We start from the raw sequence: 23,890 nt of genomic DNA on the forward strand, positions 1-23,890 counted from the left end.
ATCAAACTAATCTCCCTCCATTTATGCTAATCTTCTATGCTCCCTGTTCTCCATTATTTTGGAGCCCAATTCCATTCCTGTTGAAACTCTATTTTTCCTTCATTATAACATTTCTGTTCGTCTTTAATATACATACTGATTTCTATATTCTGCATGGGTAATCACATAACTGAAAGGAGAAACCCCAAAATTATAACATCAAACAGAACTCCTTGCTAGTATAGAGGAAGGTAATACAACTAGCCAGGTGTTCACATATAAAATGCATATACAAAAGGATGGAAGAGTTGAAACTATCAATTGTAGAAAGAAGTTGAAAAGCCATTTGGATCCCCTTGGGCAAGAAAAAATGACACTTTGTTTCATAACATGGCCATGTGGATGGGAAAGCGGCTTAACTTCTAGCAAAATCTGTGTGTGTTTTAATTAAAAACAAACATGTTCATTTCATTGACAGCTAAATATAAAGAAGGACGAGCAATCCTTCCCCCTGATGATCAATTGTTGAGCAGAAAGTAGAAACGCATACCGTTCTTCATAAACTACAACTATCTGAACATAATACAGGTAGAAAAAGCAGTGTTTAAATCGTTTGCAATTTAAGATTTAAGTTAGGGAGCAAGGCCTTCAAGAGATGCCTTTCCCTCAAGATGAAGTTTTGAGCACACGAAATTGTTGAAGCCCATTGATAATCGTTCAAAGCAAACTTCTTCAAAATGGCCACCCAAGTTGATGGAAATTAGTATCTCTATGTCATCTCTCCATATTGGTAATTTTCTTGAAGCCCAGGAGGCAATTACAATCCATAGTCTCTGTTTGTTGCCATATTTTCCTTGAATGTAATAAATTTATTTTAATTGAAAGGAAAAACATTAGAATCCCCAAGATAAATTTGTAATGTCAGTTATGATCAATTTTCTAGTTTTCAACAATAGCCAAACTTCACTTGATGAAATTTATACAACCTTTTGCATTAACGATTAATAAGAACCTTAGGAATTAATGAGCAATGTAATAAAGGCTTGCAGTCAATTACTGCTCCATTTCATTATTATATTTTATTGAATTGCACAAGAAAATTCAAGCTTGGAAATATAAATATCTTAAACACAATATGGTTGTTAGGGAAGAATTTTATTTGACACATAATTTCATTTTGTTTATTAGTTCTCAACATTTTGTTAACTGAAATTATTTCTATCTAACATCAACATCAATATATTCACAAACAAATCGACATAATATAAATCTTGCAATATCCATAACATCAGAATCCTGAGCAATTAGCGCTATTTAGTATCCATAGTATCATTGCTAATTATGCAAGTTGAGCTTTCTATATTTTTCGGGTATAAACAGTTAGTATCTGGTTCCTCTCCCCTTTGAGGTCTTTCAATTTAATTTTTGACAAAATATTAGTGCAGGTTTGAATTTTCTATTCATTTATTGGTACCTATTGTGAGTTCACTTGCAAGCCTTTACAATAACAGGTAAAAACATGTGACTCTAAAAGAGTCCCCTCTTTTTTTCTTAACCATGCCCTAAAGATGTCTTCATTCCTGAAAACGGTAGCAATAAACATGAAAAGAAATTACTTTGATGAAAAAAAAATACAATAATTCATGTGACTGGTTTCAATTTTTGTTTTCTATTAATTGCTTTCTTTTGGATAGGAAGATTTAAAAAAAGCAAGCAGCCATCTTAATACAGAAAGCTGTAAGCCTAAGAATATTGCACATATAATATAGGGACCAATGGGGCAGTAAAGAAACTAACCAAAGCAGCAAGTTCTGTTGCCAAACATTTCCTTGCTCTCTCAACAAACTCCCGTGCTTCATCATACTGGAGATATAATATTAAAACAACATAAATAATACAATAAACACAAGGGAAATATGATGGCAATCTGGAACAAATAAAAATACCTTTCCTCGACGAACTAGTAAAACTGCCCTGAAGAATGTACCGTTACTACTTCCATCACCACTAGCAGTAGTATTCCCCAAAACCCTCAGTTTTGTTTCATCACCATCATCCAGCCGAGAAACATAGTCTGCCATTTGATCCCACTCTCCCATGTTCCATGCAGCATTAGCAGCCTGAGACAACCACATCATAAACTAAGTAGGAGCAGTAAGGAGGCTAAAGAAATGCCATAAAGTTACAAACTAACCATTGGTGCCATCTCCAGTCGTGCAGCTGGTTCAGCTGGGGTCCAGTACTCCTTGCACAGGTTGTTAAGCTCTTCCCATCGAGCCAATGCAGCAAGGCACCGCATCCGCCCTATATAAGATGCAACCTCAAATAAGTATAGAGCATTATCATAAGTTAAGACAAGAAAATATGACCACACAAAATTTCATTTTCAAACACAAGGTAGAAGTAGAAAACATACATTCATAAACCATTTTTAAATCTGAAACATCTCAAGGCATGTCTTGGAGCTAAGCGTGAGTAAAGCCAGAAATTTAATCCAGAGTTGACACCCTTTGATAATAGTAAAATGTAAGCACAAATAATATATACAAAACCTTAAATTTTGATTTATAGTTCTTATATTCAATAAATTTACCATTGATGATTTCTTATCATTTATCCATTTCATCTTCATTTAATTGCATAACTGCTTATAAAATAAAATAAATAAATACGGAACTTGATCTAGGTAAATCTATTTTTAACTAAAACCATTTAATGTCATCTGCTTGCAAAGGCCTTCTTCCGAAGATTGATTTTGGAGTTCAAAGAGAAGGAAGCAAAACTTTGTAGAAAATTGCTTTAATGGCCACCTTATTGGTTATTTAGTTTGAGAGGAAAGATAGGACTTTTGTGCAAGTGGGTACTTCGTTCAATGAGCAACTGGATTTTCACTTCTCTTTGAGCATCGTCATCATCATCATCATCATCGTTTTATGAGCAAGTGGATTTTCACTTCTCTTTGAGTTTCAATAAATTATGTGATCAAACAGTTGGGATTCCTCTTTGTCATTTTATTTTATATTATTATTGTTATAATTATCATCATCGTCATCATCATCATCATTCAATGAGCAAGTGGTTCATTGAGCAAGTGGATTTTCACTTCTCTTTAAGTTTCAATAAATTATGTGATCACATAGTTGTATTATTGTAATTATTATTATTATTTTTTTTTGATAGATAAACCCACAAAAGTTTTATTAGAAAAAAGGGAGCTTAAAAGGCAACCCAAAGCATATAGGGAGTATACACAAGAAACCGAAAGACAAAAAACACAAAGGCAAACACTCACCAGCCCTCAACTAGAACCCAACCAAACAACAAAGTTAAATAATGAATGGGGTCCTCCATCTAAATAAGACTTAGCCCAAGAGAAGAGATTACAAACAAAAGAATTTTTCATTCTTTGAATCGACAAAACCTCATTATTAAAAGCTATCCTGTTTCTTTCCTTCCAAACCGTCCAAAATAAACAGACAGGAGCTGCCCGCCAAGTCTTTCCACGCTTTTTGTCCACGAAGGAAGTGAACCAACCTGATAGAGTGTCTCTAACCGTAAACGGGAGGACCCAATGAACCCCAAACAAAGAAAACACAAGATCCCACAAAACCCTCGCTTTGGGGCAACAAACAAGGATGTGATTTATCGTCTCCTCTTCAGCACAACACAAGAGGCACCTATTTGCTAAAATCCAGCCCCTTCTCTTGAGTTGATCTTGGGTTAGAACCTTCCCCCAAGAAGCTTCCCAAGCAAAAAAAACCCACCTTTGTAGGCACAAAAGAGCTCCAAATGATGCTCCACGGAAACGGGACTGCACAACTGGATTCAAGAGTATTGTAAAGGGATTTTACAGAAAAAATCCCATTCTTCGATGCTTTCCACAACACTCTATCCTCCAAACCACCAACTAGCCTCTTTCCTTGAAGGGTTGAAAGGAGCCTCTCCACTGCCTCCACCTCCCAATCATTAAAAGATCTAGAGAAATAGGGAATCCAACCCCCCACATCCCCCACAAAATCCCAACAATCCGCTATCCACACATCTTGAGAGACCGCTAAGGCATACAAAGAAGGAAAAGCCTCACAAATGGGAGAATTCCCGCACCAAATGTCTTTCCAAAATCTTACCCTTCTATCGTCCCCCACAACAAATGAAGCATTTTTAAGCAACAAAGAACCGTCCTTTCTAATTTCCTTCCAAAACCCCACCCCATAGCCCTCCCTATCCTCACGGGAATTCCACCCTCCACCTTCTTCCCCAAACTCCCTACTAATAATAAGCTTCCAAAAGGAATCCCTTTCAACCACAAAGCGCTAACTCCATTTGCATAAAAGGGCCCTACTGAGAATAGAAAGATTTCTTATCCCCAAACCGCCCTTCTTTTTATGAGAACAAACAACAGCCCACTTTACAAGATGGGGCCTCTTCTCCAAAGCTCCCCCACCCCAAAGGAAATCCCTTTGGATTTTCTCAAGCCTCAATCTAACAACTCTTGGCATACGCAACAAGGACATGAGATAGATAGGCATGCTAACCAACGTGCTCCGAATGAGAGTGATTCTCCCTCCCTTGGAAATGAACTGCCTCTTCCACAAGGCAAGTCTCTTCTGCATCCTCTCTTCCACGCCATCCCACACTGCCACCGACTTATGAGGAGCACCCAAAGGGAGCCCCGAATAAGTGGACAGAAGAGAACCCACTTTGCAGCCCAGCTCAGAAGCCAAAACCTCAACATTTTCTACTCTTCCCACCGACATAATTTTACTCTTATTCAAATTGATGCTCAGACCAGAAATGACATCAAACCACATTAACAACCAACCTAGAAAAGCCATTTGCTCTTGGGAATCCTCACAAAAGACCAATGTGTCATCAACAAGCAGCAGATGAGACACTTGGATCCCACTGCCACCCTTTCCCGTTATCCTACAACCGGTAAGGAAACCCCCCCCTAACAGCTCTGTTAATGAGGCAACTTAAGGCCTCCATCCCTAAAACAAATAAGTAAGGGGATAGGGGATCCCCTTGCCTTAACCCCCTAGTGCTATGGAAAAAATCCGAAGGCGATCCGTTAATCAAAACTGAAAAAGAAGCAATGGAGATGCACCACCTGATCTAGCCAGTCCATTTATCTCCAAAACCTATTTTTTGCATCACTGTCAGTAGAAAATCCCAGTTAATATGATCGTAAGCCTTCTCTAAGTCCAATTTACACAACACACCAGATTCATCCCTTTTCAGCAACGAGTCTATGGCCTCATTAGCAATTAATGCAGCATCAAGGATTTGCCTTCCTTCAACAAAAGCATTTTGGGTAGGAGACACCACCTTACTCACTACCTTCTTTAACCTATTAGTTAGGATCTTGGCGAGCAGCTTGTACAGACTTCCCACCAAACTGATGGGTCTAAAATTGCATAAATCATTAGCCCCGCCTTTCTTAGGGACCTAAAACCAAGAAAGTGGTGTTCAAACTTCTAACATATTTACCCCTCTCAAGAAAATCCTTGAAAAATCCCATTAACTCATCTTTGACAAAGTCGCAGCAAAACTGCAAGAAGGCAAAGGGAAACCCATCCGGACCAGGAGCCTTGTCCCCATTCAACTCTGAAAGGGCCAAAAACACCTCTTCCACAAAAAACGTCTCCTCCAGCCTGACTGCCTCCTCAACCCCAATTCTGTCAAACTCCAGACAATTCATACTAGGATGCCAACCACCAAGATCCGAAAGCAGATTCTGATAGGCCCTCACCACACCCCTTTGAATTTCTTGATCTTCTGAAAGCCAAATACCATTAACTTTAATCTTTTTCAAACAATTCCTCATTCTATTAGAATTTGCCAACTTATGAAAGAATTTCGTATTCTTATCACCTTCCTTCAACCATGTTTCTCTTAATTTCTGTCTCCACGAGATTTCCTCCATAAGCGCCCACTTTTTGAAATCCTCCCTAGCCTCCTCTCTAGCCTCTAACTCCTGCTTGTTTAAAACTCTTTGTCGCTCCTGATCATCTCAAAAAGACACTTTGTCTAGAGCCACCCTCATGTTCGCCCCCACTTTACCAAAAACTTCCTTGTTCCAATTCTTCAACTTGATTTTTAAAGCCTTTAATTTTTCTGTCAAGATAAAAGTATAAGACCCACTGTAGTTGAAACCTTGCCACCAGCCCTTAAGCAGCTCCTTAAAGCCCTCCTCCTTCAACCACATATTCTCGAAACAAAACGGAATTGGACCTCTCCTCACACCACCCCCATCTAACAGAATTGGGAAGTGATCATACACCGGCCTTGGGAGAGTACACCAAGACACCCCGCTAAAATGATTCTCCCAATCCTCCGAAATCAGAAAACAATCTAGTCTTGACCTGGATTGACAATTCAACCCTTCACTCCACGTAAAAGGCCCCCCCTGAAGAGGCAAATCTCTTAAAGCCAACTCATCAATCACCTCCGAAAACCTTCTCATGGATCCAAACAATCTTCCTTCTCTACTACACTTGCTAAGAAATCTAATCACATTAAAGTCCCCACCAATACACCAAGGATCAGACCACAACCCTCGAATGACACCTAACTCTTCCCAAAAAGGTTCTCTATATCTTTTCAACGTAGGTCCGTAGACCCCCGTAAAGATCCACAAGAACCCATCCTCACAATTTTTAAAACGACACGAAATTGAGAAAAGACCCACTTCCATGCCTACTAACTCTAAAACTCTCTTATCCCAGAAGACTACCACCCCACCAGTTGCCCCCCTTACACACACTACTCCCCAACCTAAGAATCTTCCCACACCAAGACTATGAACCCCTTGGGACATATCTTGAATTTTAGTCTCCTGCAAACACACCACATCCACTTTTTGCGACTTGATTAGGGCCTTAATTACCTTCCTTTTATTTATGTCATTAGCCCCTCAAACATTCCAAGATAAAATCTTTAGCTTCATCTAATGGTCAAGAATCTAGCCCCACCTTCTCTAACCAGAGAATTCTCCTTTCTCGCTCCATTATAATTAATGGACCACTCTAATTTTTTCAATTCACGATGAAACTTAGTGGACCCTGGCGATCCCTTCTTAAGGTTTTGCACTCTTCTTCTCTTGGTCCTTAGAAGCAAAGTCAAAATTTCACATTCAAAGCCTTCCGTAGAAAAACCTAGAAACTTGCTAAACCTCGCCAGACAACTGTCGTTCCATCGACAGCCTTTCCCCTCCATATCCTGAAACAACCCCTAAAACTCGCCCCCCACACTTTCACTAGCCACAAACTTCTCCCCCTTAGAGACCAACTCCCCATTGTTGCCATCAGCCAGGATGATTCTCAGTGGGATTTGCTCCTCTCCGTTAACCACGGAAGCCAAACCACCGAAAGACCCCTCATTCAACATCACCCGACCGAAAATAGAAGGAGTAGAAGAAGAGAGCTCTCGACCCCCCATAGGAAAAGAACGAGGATCAACGTACCTAGATGCCTCTTCGCAGAGCGCTTTGTCAGTCAAACGCCCCCCTTTCCGTCGTCTGAGAGGTCACCAACGGCAACGTCTCCCTCGACAACCCGACAAGGAGATCTTCGTCTCCACTTGCGCCTCCACTTGCACCTCTAACTTTGGAGATCGACTGCTCACTTCGAGCCCTAGGTAGAGAGACTGGAGCCTCGTCCCCATAAAAAGCCCCTTCTCCCTTTGCGTCAGCTCCAACAAACCCAAAGCCCACACCTGACTCCCCCTCGCTATGTCTTTTAAGACCATTTAAGGGATTGGGCCTTGAGACCATAGTTTTAAAAGGCTCAAGGCGCACCAAGGCGCAAAGTAGTCCTGGAGCCTGAGGCGCAAGGCGCACCTAAGGCGCGGGCTTTAGTGAAGTGAGGCGCACCCTAATTTACTTATATATTTTCTCCTATTTTCCCTTATATATATATATTTTTTTCTTCTTCTTCTTCACTTATCCAGCACGGCTGAGGCTAGGGCACGATTGGGAGTGGTCTCGGGTTGAGAAAGACTAGAAAAGGGAGCTGGAATGGAGGAACAGGCCAAAACAGCGTCGTTTTGGCCTGTTTCTTTTTTAAAAGGAACAGGGTCCAAAACGACTTCGTTTTGGACCTTTCCTTTTAAATTAAAAAGGGCCAAAACGACGCCGTTTTGAACCCTGTTCTTTTAAAAGAACAGGGACCAAAACGATGCCGTTTGGTCCCACAAATTAAAAAAAAAAAATTAGGGCTGAGGGTGTAGAGTTCTGCAACCCGACGGGAGGAAGAAGAAGAAGAAGAAGAAGAAGAAGAAGGAGAAGGAGAAGGAGAAGGAGAAGGAGAAAGAGGGGCGCGTACCTGGTCGGACCGTCGGAGGCGACTCAGGCGAGCGCCTCACGCCTTGTCGGAGGCGAGCGCCTTGCGCGCCTAAGCGGCGCCTTCCTGAAGGGGCGTCGCCTGCCTTCAGGCGAGGCGCCGGAGGGTGGCGTCGCGTCGCCCCGAGCCTAGGCGCGCCTTTCACAACTATGCTTGAGACACGGCCCAAATCCACCTGGCGCTTGTGACAAGGACCTTGGGCCTCCCCGATAACTAAAATTATGGCCCACAACTAGGCCCACTACAAAGGCCTTCTGGCCCAAAGCCAAGGACGTCCAGACTATTGGACGAGGGCTCCTTGCCCCCTTCCACTAGATCAACTGAACCACCTACCCTACCCCTCTCATCAGTCTCTTCACCAGAGACCTCAACAAAAAGGGTGGGTGGGTTACCTCTAGCATGTGACATGTCCTGTACCCCCATTTGCGACCTCAACTGCTCCACCTTCTCCTTTTGACTCCCATAGCAAGCAACGCTTTGAGATCCACCAATTTCTTCTCCTACCCTTGGACCGCCCTTCTCGGAGAAGCTTCCCGCCGACACCACTTGCGTGAACCAAGGTGGAGAATCCCACCACAACTGAAGAGAATAGCATCCCGACCCCAAAACTATATGAACAGAGTTAGGGACCTCCCCTTCCGCACGCTTCACCAAAATCTGAGCCCACTGCAACTCAAACAAAGATCTGGTATCTTCATCCACTACAACAAAACCTCCGCACCCATCTCCAATTCTTTTAAACACCTCAAAACACCACAGGTGGAGTGGGAGCCCGACCACCCTTACCCAAGCCTCATCAACATTGGATTTCTTGCATAAGCACCCCACCTCTAGATTCCATCTATCCAAAATAATAGAATTTTCCTTAATGCTTTTTTTGCCTCTGGCCAGAACACGCTCAGTCCCGTGAGGCAACTCAAAATCAAACAACAGGTGACCCCTGCCTAACACAACAACCCTCAGTTTCCCTTTTACCTCCCAATTTTGACGAGTCCAATTCCTTACGTAATCCAACTCAGGTAATGGAGCTGAATTAAAACCCCACCTCCCTACCAGACACTGTTTCATTTGATCTACCCTTCCACACACCTCTCTTTCCCCTACCTCTAACTAAACTGACTCACCTACCCTTTGTGGGGTCGTCATAACAGCATCTGCAAATGACCTCATCTCCACCCCCTTTTCCTTCCACAGAACCTTCGAAACTCCCTTCAACTTCAACGAAACCTTTGGCACACTAGTAACCTTTAAACCTTCTAATGGGACCACTCCAAAGCCTCTCGGCCAGAGAATTCCAACCACCAGCCCGTCCCTTTCCTTCAGGAAAAACAATGCTGTATTTTTTAGCTTCAAGATCTCGAACAGAACATAGAATGAACTTTCCTGCCTTATTCAAACAACGCTCCATTCTAAATTTCCTGTTCCTCTCCATCCAACCAATGACCCAACTTTGATTATCAACCTCTCTACAACAGGCTTCAACTCCTTCCAATAAGCAATGTAAACTAGCCTACCCGAATCTAATCCAAGAGGAGATACCTCTACTTCTCTCCCAAATACAAACTTTCAGCTTTCCTTCCAAATCCTCAACCAAAAGCTCAAAGGACTTGGACTCCACCACAAACCAACTTCTTCCACCCCTAACAGCTCTAACTTCTCCCATGATATCTTAAGATGATGATTCTCTGTGAGTTTTCAATAAATTATATGATCAAACAGTTGGGATTTCTTGTTATGACTATTATTATGGGCTTAAATCCCACGAGTTTAAGCTTTTAGGAAAATTGGTTGTGGTGGGGAAAAATAAAATAAAATATAGAGAAAGAAAGATAAAGAAAAAGAGATTGAAACTTTCAAATCTTCTAGGAATCTTACCTAGAAGACCATCAATGGAGTCTAACCATTGAGAATTGTAAGATATGCGAAGAAAAGCTTAATATTATTGATCATACTTAATCCCGTTTTATATAAATTAGCATATTTATAGGCTTAAAAAAACCATAAAATTTAAATAGAACGATGAAAAAGTAAACCTAAGCTATGTAGTAACCAATGCTTTAAAATGCCTAAAGGCAATCTTGAGGCGTTTTGCCTAGCCTCAAGGCAAAATGAGGTATAAGCCTCAACTTAAACAAATAAATAATAATAATAAAAAAAACTCATAAAGTCATAAGAAAATTGAAAAATAAAAAAGATACAAACCTCACAATCATAAAATTAATTATTTTTTAATGGTTAATAGTTTCTAATTTAGTCCCTTTTTCTCTAAACAAATTTAGCTCTTTCATGGGGTTTACCAAATAGTTTTCAACATTACCATTAGTAATAGGATATTGCAAGGAATATAATCATATCCAATTGCTAGATTATACTACCCATGGGTATTAATATCCATCCATCCTTTCTCTTCCCGTATCTTTTCTAAAAAAAAAGAAAAATATTTGATGAGAAATAACAATGTAATATATTAAATAAGAATTAAAAGGTACAAAAGAAGGATAAAAAATCCCCCCAAAACAAAGAGCTAAACAATTGAGACCTCCAAAATACTAAGTAAACCTATACACCATATAGAAAGTACACAAAACAACCGCACCTTGCTAGTTGTCACAAGCGCAAAAGCTCCCATCTAATTTTTCGCGTCTGTGTAGCGCCTACACACCCCTCTAAGCTAGCCTTCCGAAACCCAAAGGAGATTAGATCAAAGGAACCCACACAAGCACGCACAGAATTACAAGACACCAACCCCAACTTGTATTTTATTGTTACACTGAATAAGAATACAAGACACAGATTAGCAAGACTCCCACAATAGCACTGGTGAGTTCATGCTCTCACTAGATCTCCCTCTCTAGGTCCCTCTAAATGCGTGTGTCAAGGAGGTTCTCCCATCCCCCTTTTATAAAGTGGCTGCCACCCACTTCTTGTTAGACTAGGACTCCTCATCCTAGTTCTATTAGGACTCTTCCGAGTCCTAATAGGTGTGGCACCAACCATTCCCACTAGGACTTTGAGTCCTACTTAGACTACAATTAGAAGTTAAGACTCCTACTCCTGTTGGGCTCACAATCCCACTTCGAGTCCAACTCTATGTGCTGCAGTCCATGCCTCTTATCTTGTGTGGCATCCAAACTCTCTTTTGGGTCTACCCATCTAAGTCGCATCCATGCCAAGGCAACCTACTCTTGTGTTCATTGTGTTGCTACTGCATCCACCTATGCAAGCAGCCCTTGAGCCTGTCAAGCCCTCCCCTTGGTTTGCATGTCCTAGTGTCAAAGGACAATGTAAAAAGTGATAATCTATCGATTCTCCATGTTCCATACACAACTTACAGATATCAGGATTGAGGGCTTTGTAAGGTCTTCTCAACTATAGCATATCATTAGTGTTTATCTTCTTATGTGCCACTAACCAAGCAAAGAACTTGACTTTAAAAGGGACTTAAGATTTTAAAACAAAATTAGTTGGCGAAAAGAGGAACTGGATCAAAATGGTGCGACAAGACTAAAAAGAAAGACTTTATATAAATAAACCTAAAGAAGATAAAGACCAAGCCATCTATAACCAAATGAATTTATCCTTTACTTTGACCATAAAGGCCTTAGATACCTTAATTCTCAACATAAGTTGAGTAAAAGACATGTGAAGAGCGTCGAATTCCTTCAAGACTACAGTGTTGTTCTAAAACATCGTTCTATACTAGAAAATAAGGTTGTTGATGCCCTTAGTCGTCTTGCCACTATCCTCCACTCTATGAGTAATAAAGTGGTAGAGTTTGAGTTAATCAAGGATAAGTATTCTACTTGTCTGGATTTTGGCACTATTTTTACATATATCTCAAATAACCATAATAAAAATCATGTAAACTTTCTCATGCAAGATGATACTCTTTTCAAGGGAGTTAAATTATGCATTCTTCATACTTCACTCAGAGAGTTTCTAGTTTGGGAATTACATGATAGGGTCTAGTTACAGATTTTAGTAGAGATAAAGCTATATGCCACAGGATGCTTCAAATGAGCCTCCTCATGGGTTTATATAGAGCCCAGGAAGCTTCTGGAAACTCCTGGAGCCATCTGCACTAAGCCATTGAGGGAAGAGTGTGGAAGGTTCTAGAGATGCCTAGAAATGTCCACACATCTCTGCACTATGGTGGAAGGCATGAGAGGAGTCCAAGGATTTCTAGAGAATTCTAGAGATCTCTTGTACATAGGATTGTACATAGAATTGTGTAGGGTATTTTAGAATCTTCTTGATTTGTAAGGAACCCTCCAAGGTTCCAGAGAGTTCCATTGGTGCCTATAAATAGGTGAAGGTCTCATTTGGCCAAGGCACCACCCAAATCACTTCCTAACCAACTAAGTGAGTCCTCAAAGCACTTGTAAAGGCTTCCTTGAGTAATAAGAGCTTCTATTCTTTAAGAGTTGCCTACTACGCCTTCTACAACTTCCGAGTCGCGAGCGTCTTAGCCTAACAAGCTAAGCATGGGGAGTAAGGCTAACTTAGCAAGATCAAGCGTCTTGACTTGTCTAAGTGTCGCACGAGCTTAGTAAACGACTAAGTTCGTGACATATAGCTCTAGTTGAAGATAAGGTTAATTGGCTTTTGTTGAAAAGGGATGCTCCTAATACTTGGTTGTTAGGTAAGGTTAAGAGAAAAAACATAGGTTTGTACATTCCACTACTTGTTCCACATATACTTAGGCATGATTTTAGCATGGATTTTGTCCTAAGCATAAATATAGAAAGTGATAATGTTTTATTTTGTTATTTATTTTAGGATTATTATTATTTAATGATAAAGTTTATAAGAGTAACAATACTTTTTTTATTATAATTAAAATTAGTTTATTACCAAAGCTAGGATTGTCTATTTGTATATAAGCCTAGTGATATATATATATATATATATTTTTTTTTTGATAAGCGAGAGCAGAAAATATATTAAAGAAGGCCGAAAGGCCGCACCGCATACAGGAGGTATATAAAGCAGCCACAAGGCCAAAAAAACATAAACAGGAACACCTCACCAGCCCTTAGGGGACCGCTACCCACTCCAAGAAGCCTAGAAGTGAAGAGGACTCCTCTCCCCTATACAACTTAGCCCAACTCCACAGACTACATACAAAAGAATTCTTAAGAGTTTGAATAGCCAAAAGACCCCCTCTAAAAGCTAACCTATTTCTTTCCTTCCACACCGTCCAAAAAATACATAACGGAATGGTCTTCTATATCTTCTTCCTTTTTTTACCCACAAAAGGGCCTCGCCAACAAAACAACGCCTCTTTGACCTTCTCTGGAAACACCCATCGAACCCCAAATAAGGCAAAGGCGATTTCCCAAAGGGTCCTAACCATTGTATAGTGTAAAAGAATGTGATTTACATTTTCCTCTTCACAACCACACAAAAAACAACAATTTGGAAGCTGCCACCCACGCATTTGCAGCCTATCCAACGTGAGGATTTTTTCCCAAGTAGCCTCCCACGCAAAAAAAAGCCACTTTGGTTGGGACCTTATCCACCCAAATATTTTTTCCCGGAAAAACAAGAGGATTAGGGGCTGCCAGCAGATTGTAAGCCACCCGAATCCAAAAACTGGCAGAATCCCCTCCTTTCCAAAGCACTGAGTCCTCCTCTGGGGTTACCCTGATGTCCCTTAGCAAAAAGAGCAAATCTTCTATTAACACCAGCTCCCAATCATTAGAATCTCTAACCAATCTGAGATTCCACCCTCCTTGACCAAGCCTTGGGTCCCACACATCATTCACCAATTCATTACTGCACACTGCCAACACAAAAATCTGGGGAAACGCTTGAGACAGCGCTTCGTTGCCGCACCAATGATCAGTCCAGAACATGATCTTAGTCCCCCTCCCCACCTTGAACTTCATGTTATTCCAGCACCAGCTCATCGCCTTTAGAATCTCCTTCCAAACTCCCACTCCAAAGGGCCCCCGAGCTTCCTTAGATTTCCAACCACAGCCCTCCAACCCATGCTTCACCCCGATCACCTTCTTCCACAAGACATCCTTCTCAACGGCCAATCTCCAAATACACTTGCCCAATAAGGCCTTGTTCAATAACCCCATCCTCCTAATACCAAGACCCCCCTCCTCCTTTTAAGTACACACCACCTTCCAATTAATTAAATGGATTTTCCTACCCGTGTTTCCCCCTCCCCAAAGAAAATCTCTTTGTAATTTCTCAAGCCTTTTAACCACTGACTTAGGCATTCTAAAGATGGATATTTGATAAATGGGAATGTTAGCTAAGGTACTCTTAATAAGGGTGATTCTCCCGCCCTTAGACAAGTATTGTCTTTTCCAACGGGCAAGTCTTCTCCTCATTCTTTCCTCCACCTCGTCCCACGTGGACAAGGCCTTGTGTCGGGCCCCAAGGGGCAGCCCTAAGTATTTAACCGGAAAGCTTCCAATTCTGCAACCTAATTCCACCGCCATTTCCTCAATATTATCAATCTCCCCTACTGGAATCAGTTCACTCTTGGCCAGATTGATCCCAAGCCCAGAAGCCGCTTCAAACCCCGCTAAAATCCATCCAAGATGAGTTAATTGATCCTTGTTGGCCTCGCAGAAGAGAATAGTGTCGTCTGCAAAGAGGAGATGAGACACCATAATCTCCGCATCCCTCTACCTTTTAGCCTACAACCAGAAATGAAATTCCCCTGCACCGCCCGCCTAATGAGTGCACTCAGCACTTCCATGCCCAAGATAAAAAGATAAGGAGAAATTGGGCCTCCTTGACGCAGACCCTTAGAGCTGGAGAAGAAGCCTGCTGGAACCCCGTTAATAAGGACAGAAAATTTTGCCGTTGAAAAACACCACCACATCCATTCCATCTAGCGCAACCCAAAGCCCATCTTTTTCAAGACCTTCATAAGGAAGCTCCAGCTAATGCTGTCGTAGGCTTTCTCAATATCCAATTTGCACACCAGCCCCTTTTCTTTCCTCTTCTGCCAATAGTCAACCACCTCATTAGCTATGAGAGAGGCGTCTAGAATTTGTCTCCCCCTCACAAACGCATTCTGATCAGTCGAAACCACCTTATCTAACACCATTTTCAGCCTATTGGCCAACACTTTGGCCATAAGCTTGTACAGCCCCCCTAGCAGACTGATAGGCGGAAACTCCCCCAGGTCCTCAACCCCACCTTTTTTTGGAATGATGACCAAGAAAGTAACATTCAGACTTTTGGAAAATGACTTCTGATCGTAAAATTCCTTGAACAGCTCTACTATCTCCTCCTTAGCGAAGTCCCAACAAGCTTGCCAAAAGGCCACGGTAAACCCATCCGGGCCTGGGGCCTTATCGCCATTCATATCCATCAGAGCAGAGAATATTTCTTCTTCAATAAAGGGGACCTCCAAAGCTTCAGCTTCACTAGGTCAAGACTTTTAAGATGCAGCCCCTCTAAGTCGGCTCTCCACCCTGGTTCTTCCCTTAGCTGGTGCTGAACGGCCTTGACAATCCCCTCCCTCACCTCCTGCTCCTCCACCAAATCCACCCCATTTATTTTAATTCTGTCCAAAAAGTTATTTCTCCAATGGGCACTAGCCATCTTGTGAAAGAACCCTGTATTCTTATCCCCTTCTCTAAGCCACAGCTCCCTAGACACTTGTCTCCAATGGGCTTCTTCCAAAAGAACCCACTTCTTGAAGTTCTCCTTAGCTTCATTTTCAGATCTGTTTCTCTTTCTGAGAGGTCCCTACCACTTTCCACCCTGTCCCAAAACTCAATTTGCCGAAGGGCTGAGCTTTTGTTCACTTTCACTCTACCAAAAACATCCCTGTTCCACACTTTAATTTTCTCCTTCATCTCCTTCATTTTAGCAGTCATTCTAAAAATAGCCCTTCCTACTCTTGCCCCTCCTTGCCACCATTCCCGAAGGAGCTCCTTAAACTCATCCACCTTGAGCCACATGTTTTCAAACCTGAATGGAGAGGGTCCCCGACTCATCCCGCCCCCCTGAAAATATCTAACCAACCCTGGGATACCAGGAAGCGATCCAATCTAGCCCAAGTCTGGTTGCTCCTGCCCCCACTCCAAGAGTACACACCCCCCTGCAAAGGGAGATCAATGAGGGCAAGGTCATCCACCACCTAAGCAAACCTACGCATTGCTCCATTAAGGCTACCCTGCCTGCTCTTATCCCTTTGAGATAAAGTAACATTAAAGTCCCCTCCTAAACACCAAGGCTCTTCCCAAATTCCCCTTATCGCTCCTAACTCCTCCCACAACTCCTCCCTCTCCTTCTTGTTACACGGCCCATAAACTCCAGTAAAAATCCAAACCACTCCATCTTCAACATTCTTCAACCTACATGATATAGAGAAATTACCCACCTCCATCTCCAACAGCTCCAAAGATCTCTTATCCCAGCAAACCAAAATACCACCCGCTAAGCCTTAGGCTCCCATAGCCCCCCAATCGAGAAACCTCCCAGAGCCCAGACTCCTCACCACCCCCTCTGTCATAGTCTGAATTTTCGTCTCCTGAATGCAAACTAAGTCCGCCCTTTGACTCCTGATCATGACCTTGATCACTTTCCTTTTAGAGCTATCATTAGCTCCCCGAACATTCCAACTCACCAACCTTAACTTCATAAAACAACTGGAGACTGGCCCCCTCTTCCTTGCACAATGCCTTTCTGCTTCCTTCCCCCTTCATAATTGATGGAACATTCAAGTCTCTTCAGTTCCCTCTCAAATTTCGAATTTTCTAAGAGAGATTTGCTGTGCACTTTTTCCCTTCTTTCTCTTATTTTGACCATGAAATCCAAAATGTCCTTCTCTAAACCCACTGTTGAAAACCCCAAGAACTGACTGAACCTTGCCAACTCACTCTCCTCCCAGCTGGCCTCCCTCCAATCCCTGATTTCTGGAATCGACTCACCAGCAAGACAGAGTTCCTTTCCACTGGATCCCATCACGCCATTATTATCTTCCAAAATCTCCCAGCAATCCACAGTCTTCATTACTGAAGGCATCCTCCGGTCTATAAATTCCCTCTGGGATGCGTCTAGAACCACCCCAGAACGGTTGTAATACTCCCCCGGTGGAGTCCGACCAGAAAAAGAAGAAAGGGGAGAAGGAGAAACACACACCAACGACCCAAAGAAATTAGAGGCATTCCCATACCTCAAGGCTTCCTCCATTAGAGCGTCATCTGTCTTCGAGTTCTCCTCCAAGCTTTGCTCCTCAGCCAAAGGCCTCCACAATCCATCCGTCACCAATAGAAACGACCAAGACTGGTCAAGGCCCCCCACAGAGCTTGGGCCTACCCCGTTTAAGGGACAAGCCCCCCTCAAATGGGCGTCGTCCGCGTTAAAGACCAGAGACGAGTCCGGCCCTCAAACCCCCAGTCCAGCCCCTCCGATCAGCTTCTTCGAGGCCCGCCCATCATCAAGAGACAGCCCAGACTCGCAAGGAAAGGCCATGGGCGGGAAGGGCCCAGAGGCATCAGAAGGCCCAAGGGCCCACTGCAGCACCAACCCACTCGATTCTTGGGGCCCATCCAACACCAAACCCGAATCCGGATCCGCAGCCAGACCCGACCCTGAGGACTACCCCCTCGTCCCATCATCAGACTACAGCCGGACCTTGAGACTTGGGCCTCCTACCAACCTCATCACGCGCCCCCCCACGCGTGCAGAGACTTCACCCCCAACCTCGCCTTCTGAAACAAGTTTGCTTTTGCCCTTTCTCTCCCTTGCCATTCTCACAACAGGTCGAATTTCCCACCAAAGAGTGAGCTCATAGCAAAACTCTTCGGTCCAAACTTCCACTACGTTGGGGGGCCTCTCCTTATTGAGCTTCACCAAGATCCTTGCCCATTGCAAGTCTTCCAACGTCTCCGTCTGAGAGTCGATGTCGAGGAAACCCCCACAGGCATCCCCTATTCTCCTCAGAATATCCCGCTCCCATAGCGAGACTGGCAATCCCACGATACGCACCCAAGCCTCGCTCCTCTTTTCCCCTTCCGGCAGACACCCCCTCTCAGGCCTCCATTTTTCCAGACTGAGAGGAGACCCCGCGCACGAGAAACCCCCAATTTTTAGGGCTTTCTCTGCTTCAGCCAGAACCTCAAATTCTAAGAGGGCTTTGCCCCTTTCCAGTTTCGGTATTCCTAAATTACCCTTCAAGCTCCAAAATTTCGCCAATTTAGTCCCCCAACCTCTCAGGTCGTCCCCTTTCCCAGAGTTAGGGTTCCAACTCCCCACTAGGCAGTGAACCAGTTTCTCCTTATTCCGACTCAACTCCCTCTTGCATAGCTCCACCCTCACCACTGCGATCTCTTTCTCCTTTGACTGCACCGCTGCTTCCGCATAGGTTTTCCCCATTGATGACCTCAGTAACGTCGCACCCTTTTTTTGTAAGCTCTCTTCTCTGACATAACACCCCTGACGGCGTAGCATCTCCGCCATTAACACCCAACCACTCTTGTCTCCACTGCCCTTCGGGATATAAATGCTAAACCTTTTATTTTCCAAATCTATAACCCCTAACCGAGTGAACAACCCCCTCTTATTTTGGTCTCGCACCATAAGAAAGGACCTCCCACTGTCCTTCCACTTCCTTTCCCAGGTTCCAGTTCCTGCATTCTCAACACAAGCCTCCAGACCATCAATGAAGCACCCAATGCTATTCGGTCCCAACCTGATCCACGAGGAGACTCCTCCTTTCCTTTCTACAATCAGGGCTTGTACCTTGCCTTTCTGCTCCCTTACCTCTACATCAAACCATTTCGACTCCACTCCAAAACTTCCCTTCTTGGCCCTGCTTCTAACCCCCACGAAGCCGTAGCCTTCTGCATCAAACCTTGTTTCGCCCTCTAGCCCTTCTGGAACTCACCGCTCACCTCGCTCCCTTCCATCGCTTTCACCCTCTCTCTCGCTCTCTCGCTCATGAGTGATATTAACCATTTAGACTTAGAATTAATAATATTCATAATTATTTAGAATTTCTATTTTCTACTTATATTTCTCTCCTCTATATTTGTTTCTCTTTGCTATCCTACAACATCAAGGCATCTCATTCTTCCCATTTAGAGTAACCAACAAAGCTGATGTGAAAAAAGGAGAATGAAAGAAGCAAATGATAACCTATAGTCATGTTGCATAGTTAATACGGACCTAATGTAGCTTCTAGAACAAGATGTGGAGTTGATGCCTGAGAAGCTTTAGCTGTGTATGCCTTGAGAGCATCATCCCAGCGCTGCAGTTTCTCATACCTAAACAAACATAAGCTAATATGAGCACTCGCATCAACAAACATGCAAGCAAGAAAATACATAATCAATATATTTGAGAAGTCACAAAAAAGAGACCCTCAGTGAATTGTTTGGCAAGCTGGTCATAAAGGGCAGGAGTATTTAAATGTGACAATACCATGACTCCTTTAATTGGACATCCAAATTTTGTTGGGCATAGGTCAATATTCCAACTGCAGCCTAGGAAAACAAAGCTTAATCAATTAACTAAGAGTAGACATGTTCAGAAGATAAGAAGCATCAAAGTAAAACTTCAAAAGGCAACAGTTAGACCGTTAACTCAGTAAAAAAATTTCAATAAAGATAAATTACCTCATGTTGGTGCAATTGATTATTTATATGTATAAGAGCTTCAACTACAGCAACTGGGTTTGCATCCATCTTCTTGGAACGTGCACCTTCAAATTCCATTTCTTTATAATGCAAAGCCTTTGCAAATGCACGGCACTGTAATGATGTATTGACAAAAAAAAAAAAAAAAATGCATGAAACTTAAAAAGAATAACTAAACTGAGACAGAATGTAAGAGAGGTATTGAGGTTGCAAAACTCCACATATCTATTGTTGAAGAAAGTTAGGAAGTTAGTTATGATTTTTTTGTTTTCCTTCAATAAAATCTAGTAACAAACTTGGAGTAGATAGGACCTTTCCTATTTTTTCTCTTCGGCTACCATTTTTTCTCTTTACTTAAGTTAGGATTCTAGGCTGCTAAGAGTTCTATTTCTTTCTTGCTGTATTTCCAGAAGTTATTAATAAAAAAAGGAAGAATTTGGATTTTCTTCCAAATAGCTTTTATGGTATCAGAGCAGGGAACAGGTTCTTAAGGCGATCTCTTTATTGCAAAAACGGCAATGACCATGGCCAAGGGCACATCACCAGATTCTGAGGTTGCGTTTGCCATCATCCAACCAACTAATAGTGTGGATCACTTGACTGCACATTCCTCTGAGTAAATAACTGTTCACAGATTGAACGGCAAGAATTATTTAGAGTGGTTGCAATCTGTTAAATTAGCGATTGATGGCAGAGGCAAGTTGGGATATCTGACCTACAGAAGGAGACCCAAATTTCAGAACATGGAGATCAGAGAATTCCTTAGTGATAGCATGGCTTCTCAATTCCATGGAACCATTTATTGCCAAACCTAATATGTTCTTGCCTACGACACAGAATGTTTGGGATTCAGTACAAGAAACTTATTCTGATTTAGAGAATTCCTCCCATATCTTTGAACTGAAATCGAAACTTTGGCAATCCAAGCAAGGAGATCGCGAGGTTACTGTTTATTATAATGAAATGGTAACCTTGTGGCAAAAATTGGATCAATGCTATGATGATGTTTGGGAGAATCCTAATGATTGTGCTCAACATATGAAGAGAGAAGAAGATGATTGGGTCTATAAGTTTTTAGCTGGAGTAAACCACAACTTGGACGAGGTAAAAGGACGGATTCTTGGTCGAAAGCCTCTCCCATCCATCCATGAGGTTTTTTCAGAGGCAAGGCAGGAAGAATGTAGGAAGAGAATCATGTTCAACAACCTTGAACTGATTCTGAAAACCGAACCTGAAGGCTCAGCACTTGTTTCATGAGGTCCTGTTTAGAAGGAGACAGAAGAAAAAAACCTTGGTGTGATTACTGCAAGAAACTGTGGCACACTAGGGAGACTTGCTGGAAGATTCATGGGAAGCCACAACACCTGAAAAAGCAATCCGATGGTTAGGCTCTTCAAACTATGACTGAAAGTTCTCAAGAACGAGAAGTTAACTCAAGCACCACTCCTTTCATGAAGGAACAACTAGAGCACCTGGACAAACTCTTTCAATCTCCACAATTCTCTGTTAATCCTTCCTGTTCTTTAGCACAAACAGGTAATTACCTAACTACAATACTTTCTAGTGTCAAGTCCAACCCTTCATACTCTTGGATTATCGATTCTGGTGCCACCGACCACATGATAGGTTGTTCAAGTCTTTTTTCGTCCTATGGTCCATGTGCAAGGAACAAGAAAATTAAAATTGCAGATGGTTCCCTTTTGGCAATTGCCGAAATTGGGTCAATAAAAATTTTGTCCTCCTTCACTCTTTCTAATGTGCTTCATGTCCCAAACTTGTCCTGTAATTTATTGTCCATTAGCAAAATTACTCATGATCATAATTGTCATGCTAACTTCTTTCCATCACAATGTGAATTTCAAGAAATGGACTCGGGGAGGATGATTGGCAGTGCTAGGGAATGCAGTGGACTCTATTTCTTTAAAGATGGAATGAATCAAGTAAACAAGTCCAAAGTACCTGTTTTGAGTCTATTTTTGTTTCTAGTGATAGTTGAGGCATTATAGATTAGGTCACCCAAGTTTTCAATATTTGAAGTACTAATTTCCAAAATTATTTAGAAATAAAATTCCATCTTCATTTCAATGTGAGATTTGTGCTTTAGAAAAACAACATCGTGCTTCTTATTCACCACAACCTTATAAACCCTCTGCACCATTTTTGTTAATACATAGTTATGTGTGGGGTCTTTCACAAGATTCTATAGTTTCTCGAAAAAAATGGTTTGTCACATTCATTGATGATCACACTAGGGTCAATCGGGCTTATTTGCTTAGAAAAAAATTTGAAGTGGAGAGTATTTTAACAAAATTGACAACAGTAATGAGCATTTTAACAAGATTTTGGGGCAATTTTTCTTGGAAAAAGACATTGTTCATCAAAGTTCTTGTAACGATACCCCACAACAAAATGGGATAGCCAAAAGAAAAATTAAACATCTTTTAGAAGTTGCACAAGCATTACTTTTTACAAATAATGTTCCCAAATATATTTGGGGTGAAGTAATTCTTACGGCCACTTATCTCATTAACAGAGTTCCTTCAAAAATCTTGGGGTTCAAGCCACTGTTAGAAATTTTTCAAAACATTTACCTTACATCTAGGCTTACATCTTCCTTACCTTTAAAAATATTTGGGTGCATTGTTTTTATTCACAACCATGGAAAAGGGTGTGGTAAGCTAGATCCTAGGGCTAGAAAGCGTGTTTTCATGGGTTTTGCACCAAATAAGAAAGGATACAAATGTTACGATCCAATTTTAAAAAAGATGTTTGTTACCATGGATGTTTCTTTTTTTGAAAATAAATCGTTTTTTACTACTCATCTTCAGGGGGAGAGAGAAAGAAAGGAAGATTTGAAAGATTTGGAATTTCCAAGTTTTTTTCAAACTTCACCAGAAAATTGTGATGTAGGGTTTTTTTTCAAACTTTGCCAGATTCTAATTTAGGAAAATCTGTCCAGTTTTTTGAAACAACAAATTTTGACTCAAATTTGAATTTTGAAACTGAGTCTAATCCTAATCAAGTAGAAAAAACAACTTCCATGTCTAGTGAAACAAATTCTGGTCAATCTCTAAAACCATCACAAGATCACAATCCAATTGGCATCGGAAAAAGAGGAGAAACAGGTCTGGAAAAAATCTTTGGAATAGTTTATGAAAGGTAGTATCCGAATCAAAGAAAAGAAATCAATGCTTCTCTGCCAAGTCATGAATCCAATCCAAGTCAAGTTCAAGAGTCTTCAAGTAATTCTCAAACCATGTTAGATAAAATCTCTGAGTCTTGCTCCAATTATCTAAATGAGTCATTTAACGATTTAGATGTACCCATAGCAGTCCGTAAAGGAAACAAGTCCTGTACTAATTATCCAATGTCCAAATTTGTGTCCTACAACAATCTTTCATCAGTTTTTTATGCTTTCACTTCTCAACTTTCTTGTGTAGAGATTCCAAAGAATGTACAGGATGCCTTACAAGTTCTAGAGTGGAGGAATGTAGTACTTGAGGAGATGAGAACACTTGAGAAAAATAAGTCATGGGAAATTGAAGACCTACCGAGAGGAAAAACCATAGTGGGCTACAAATGGGTGTTCACCACCAAATACATGTTAGATGGGACTCTAAAGAGGTATAAAGCAAGACTGGTGGCTAAAGGTTTCACGCAAACCTATGGCATTGATTACTTGGAGACTTTTGCACCCCTGGCAAAGCTAAATACCGTAAGAATACTCTTATCACTTGCAACAACCTTGGATTGGCCTCTACAACAATTGAACATCAAGAATGCTTTCTTGAATGGAGATTTGGAAGAAGTCTATATGGATCCTCCGCCGAGGTTTGAACAAGGGCTTGGATCAAAGGTGTGTAGGTTAAAAAAATCGTTGTATGGTCTCAAACAATCACTGAGCATGGTTCGAAAAATTTACTCGGTTTGTAAAAAGGCAAGGGTATAGTC

The 23,890-nt window shown here is 41.7% G+C and overlaps 1 protein-coding gene across 1 annotated transcript in view; it reads right to left on the reverse strand.

Annotated features, from left to right (window-relative positions):
- Positions 1–23,890, reverse strand: part of LOC117910833 (serine/threonine-protein kinase TOR) — a 121,097-nt gene that overhangs the window by 14,144 nt on the left and 83,063 nt on the right. Inside the window, exons 30-35 of the mRNA XM_034825005.1 lie at positions 19,919–20,053; positions 19,725–19,786; positions 19,470–19,567; positions 2,174–2,283; positions 1,926–2,099; positions 1,777–1,842 (exon numbers count right to left, since the gene is read on the reverse strand). Of these exons, the coding sequence (XP_034680896.1) occupies positions 1,777–1,842; positions 1,926–2,099; positions 2,174–2,283; positions 19,470–19,567; positions 19,725–19,786; positions 19,919–20,053 (645 nt within the window). The remainder of the gene's footprint in view (positions 1–1,776; positions 1,843–1,925; positions 2,100–2,173; positions 2,284–19,469; positions 19,568–19,724; positions 19,787–19,918; positions 20,054–23,890) is intronic.

Source organism: Vitis riparia, chromosome 3 (assembly GCF_004353265.1).
Source record: "Vitis riparia cultivar Riparia Gloire de Montpellier isolate 1030 chromosome 3, EGFV_Vit.rip_1.0, whole genome shotgun sequence".
Lineage (NCBI taxonomy): Eukaryota > Viridiplantae > Streptophyta > Magnoliopsida > Vitales > Vitaceae > Vitis > Vitis riparia.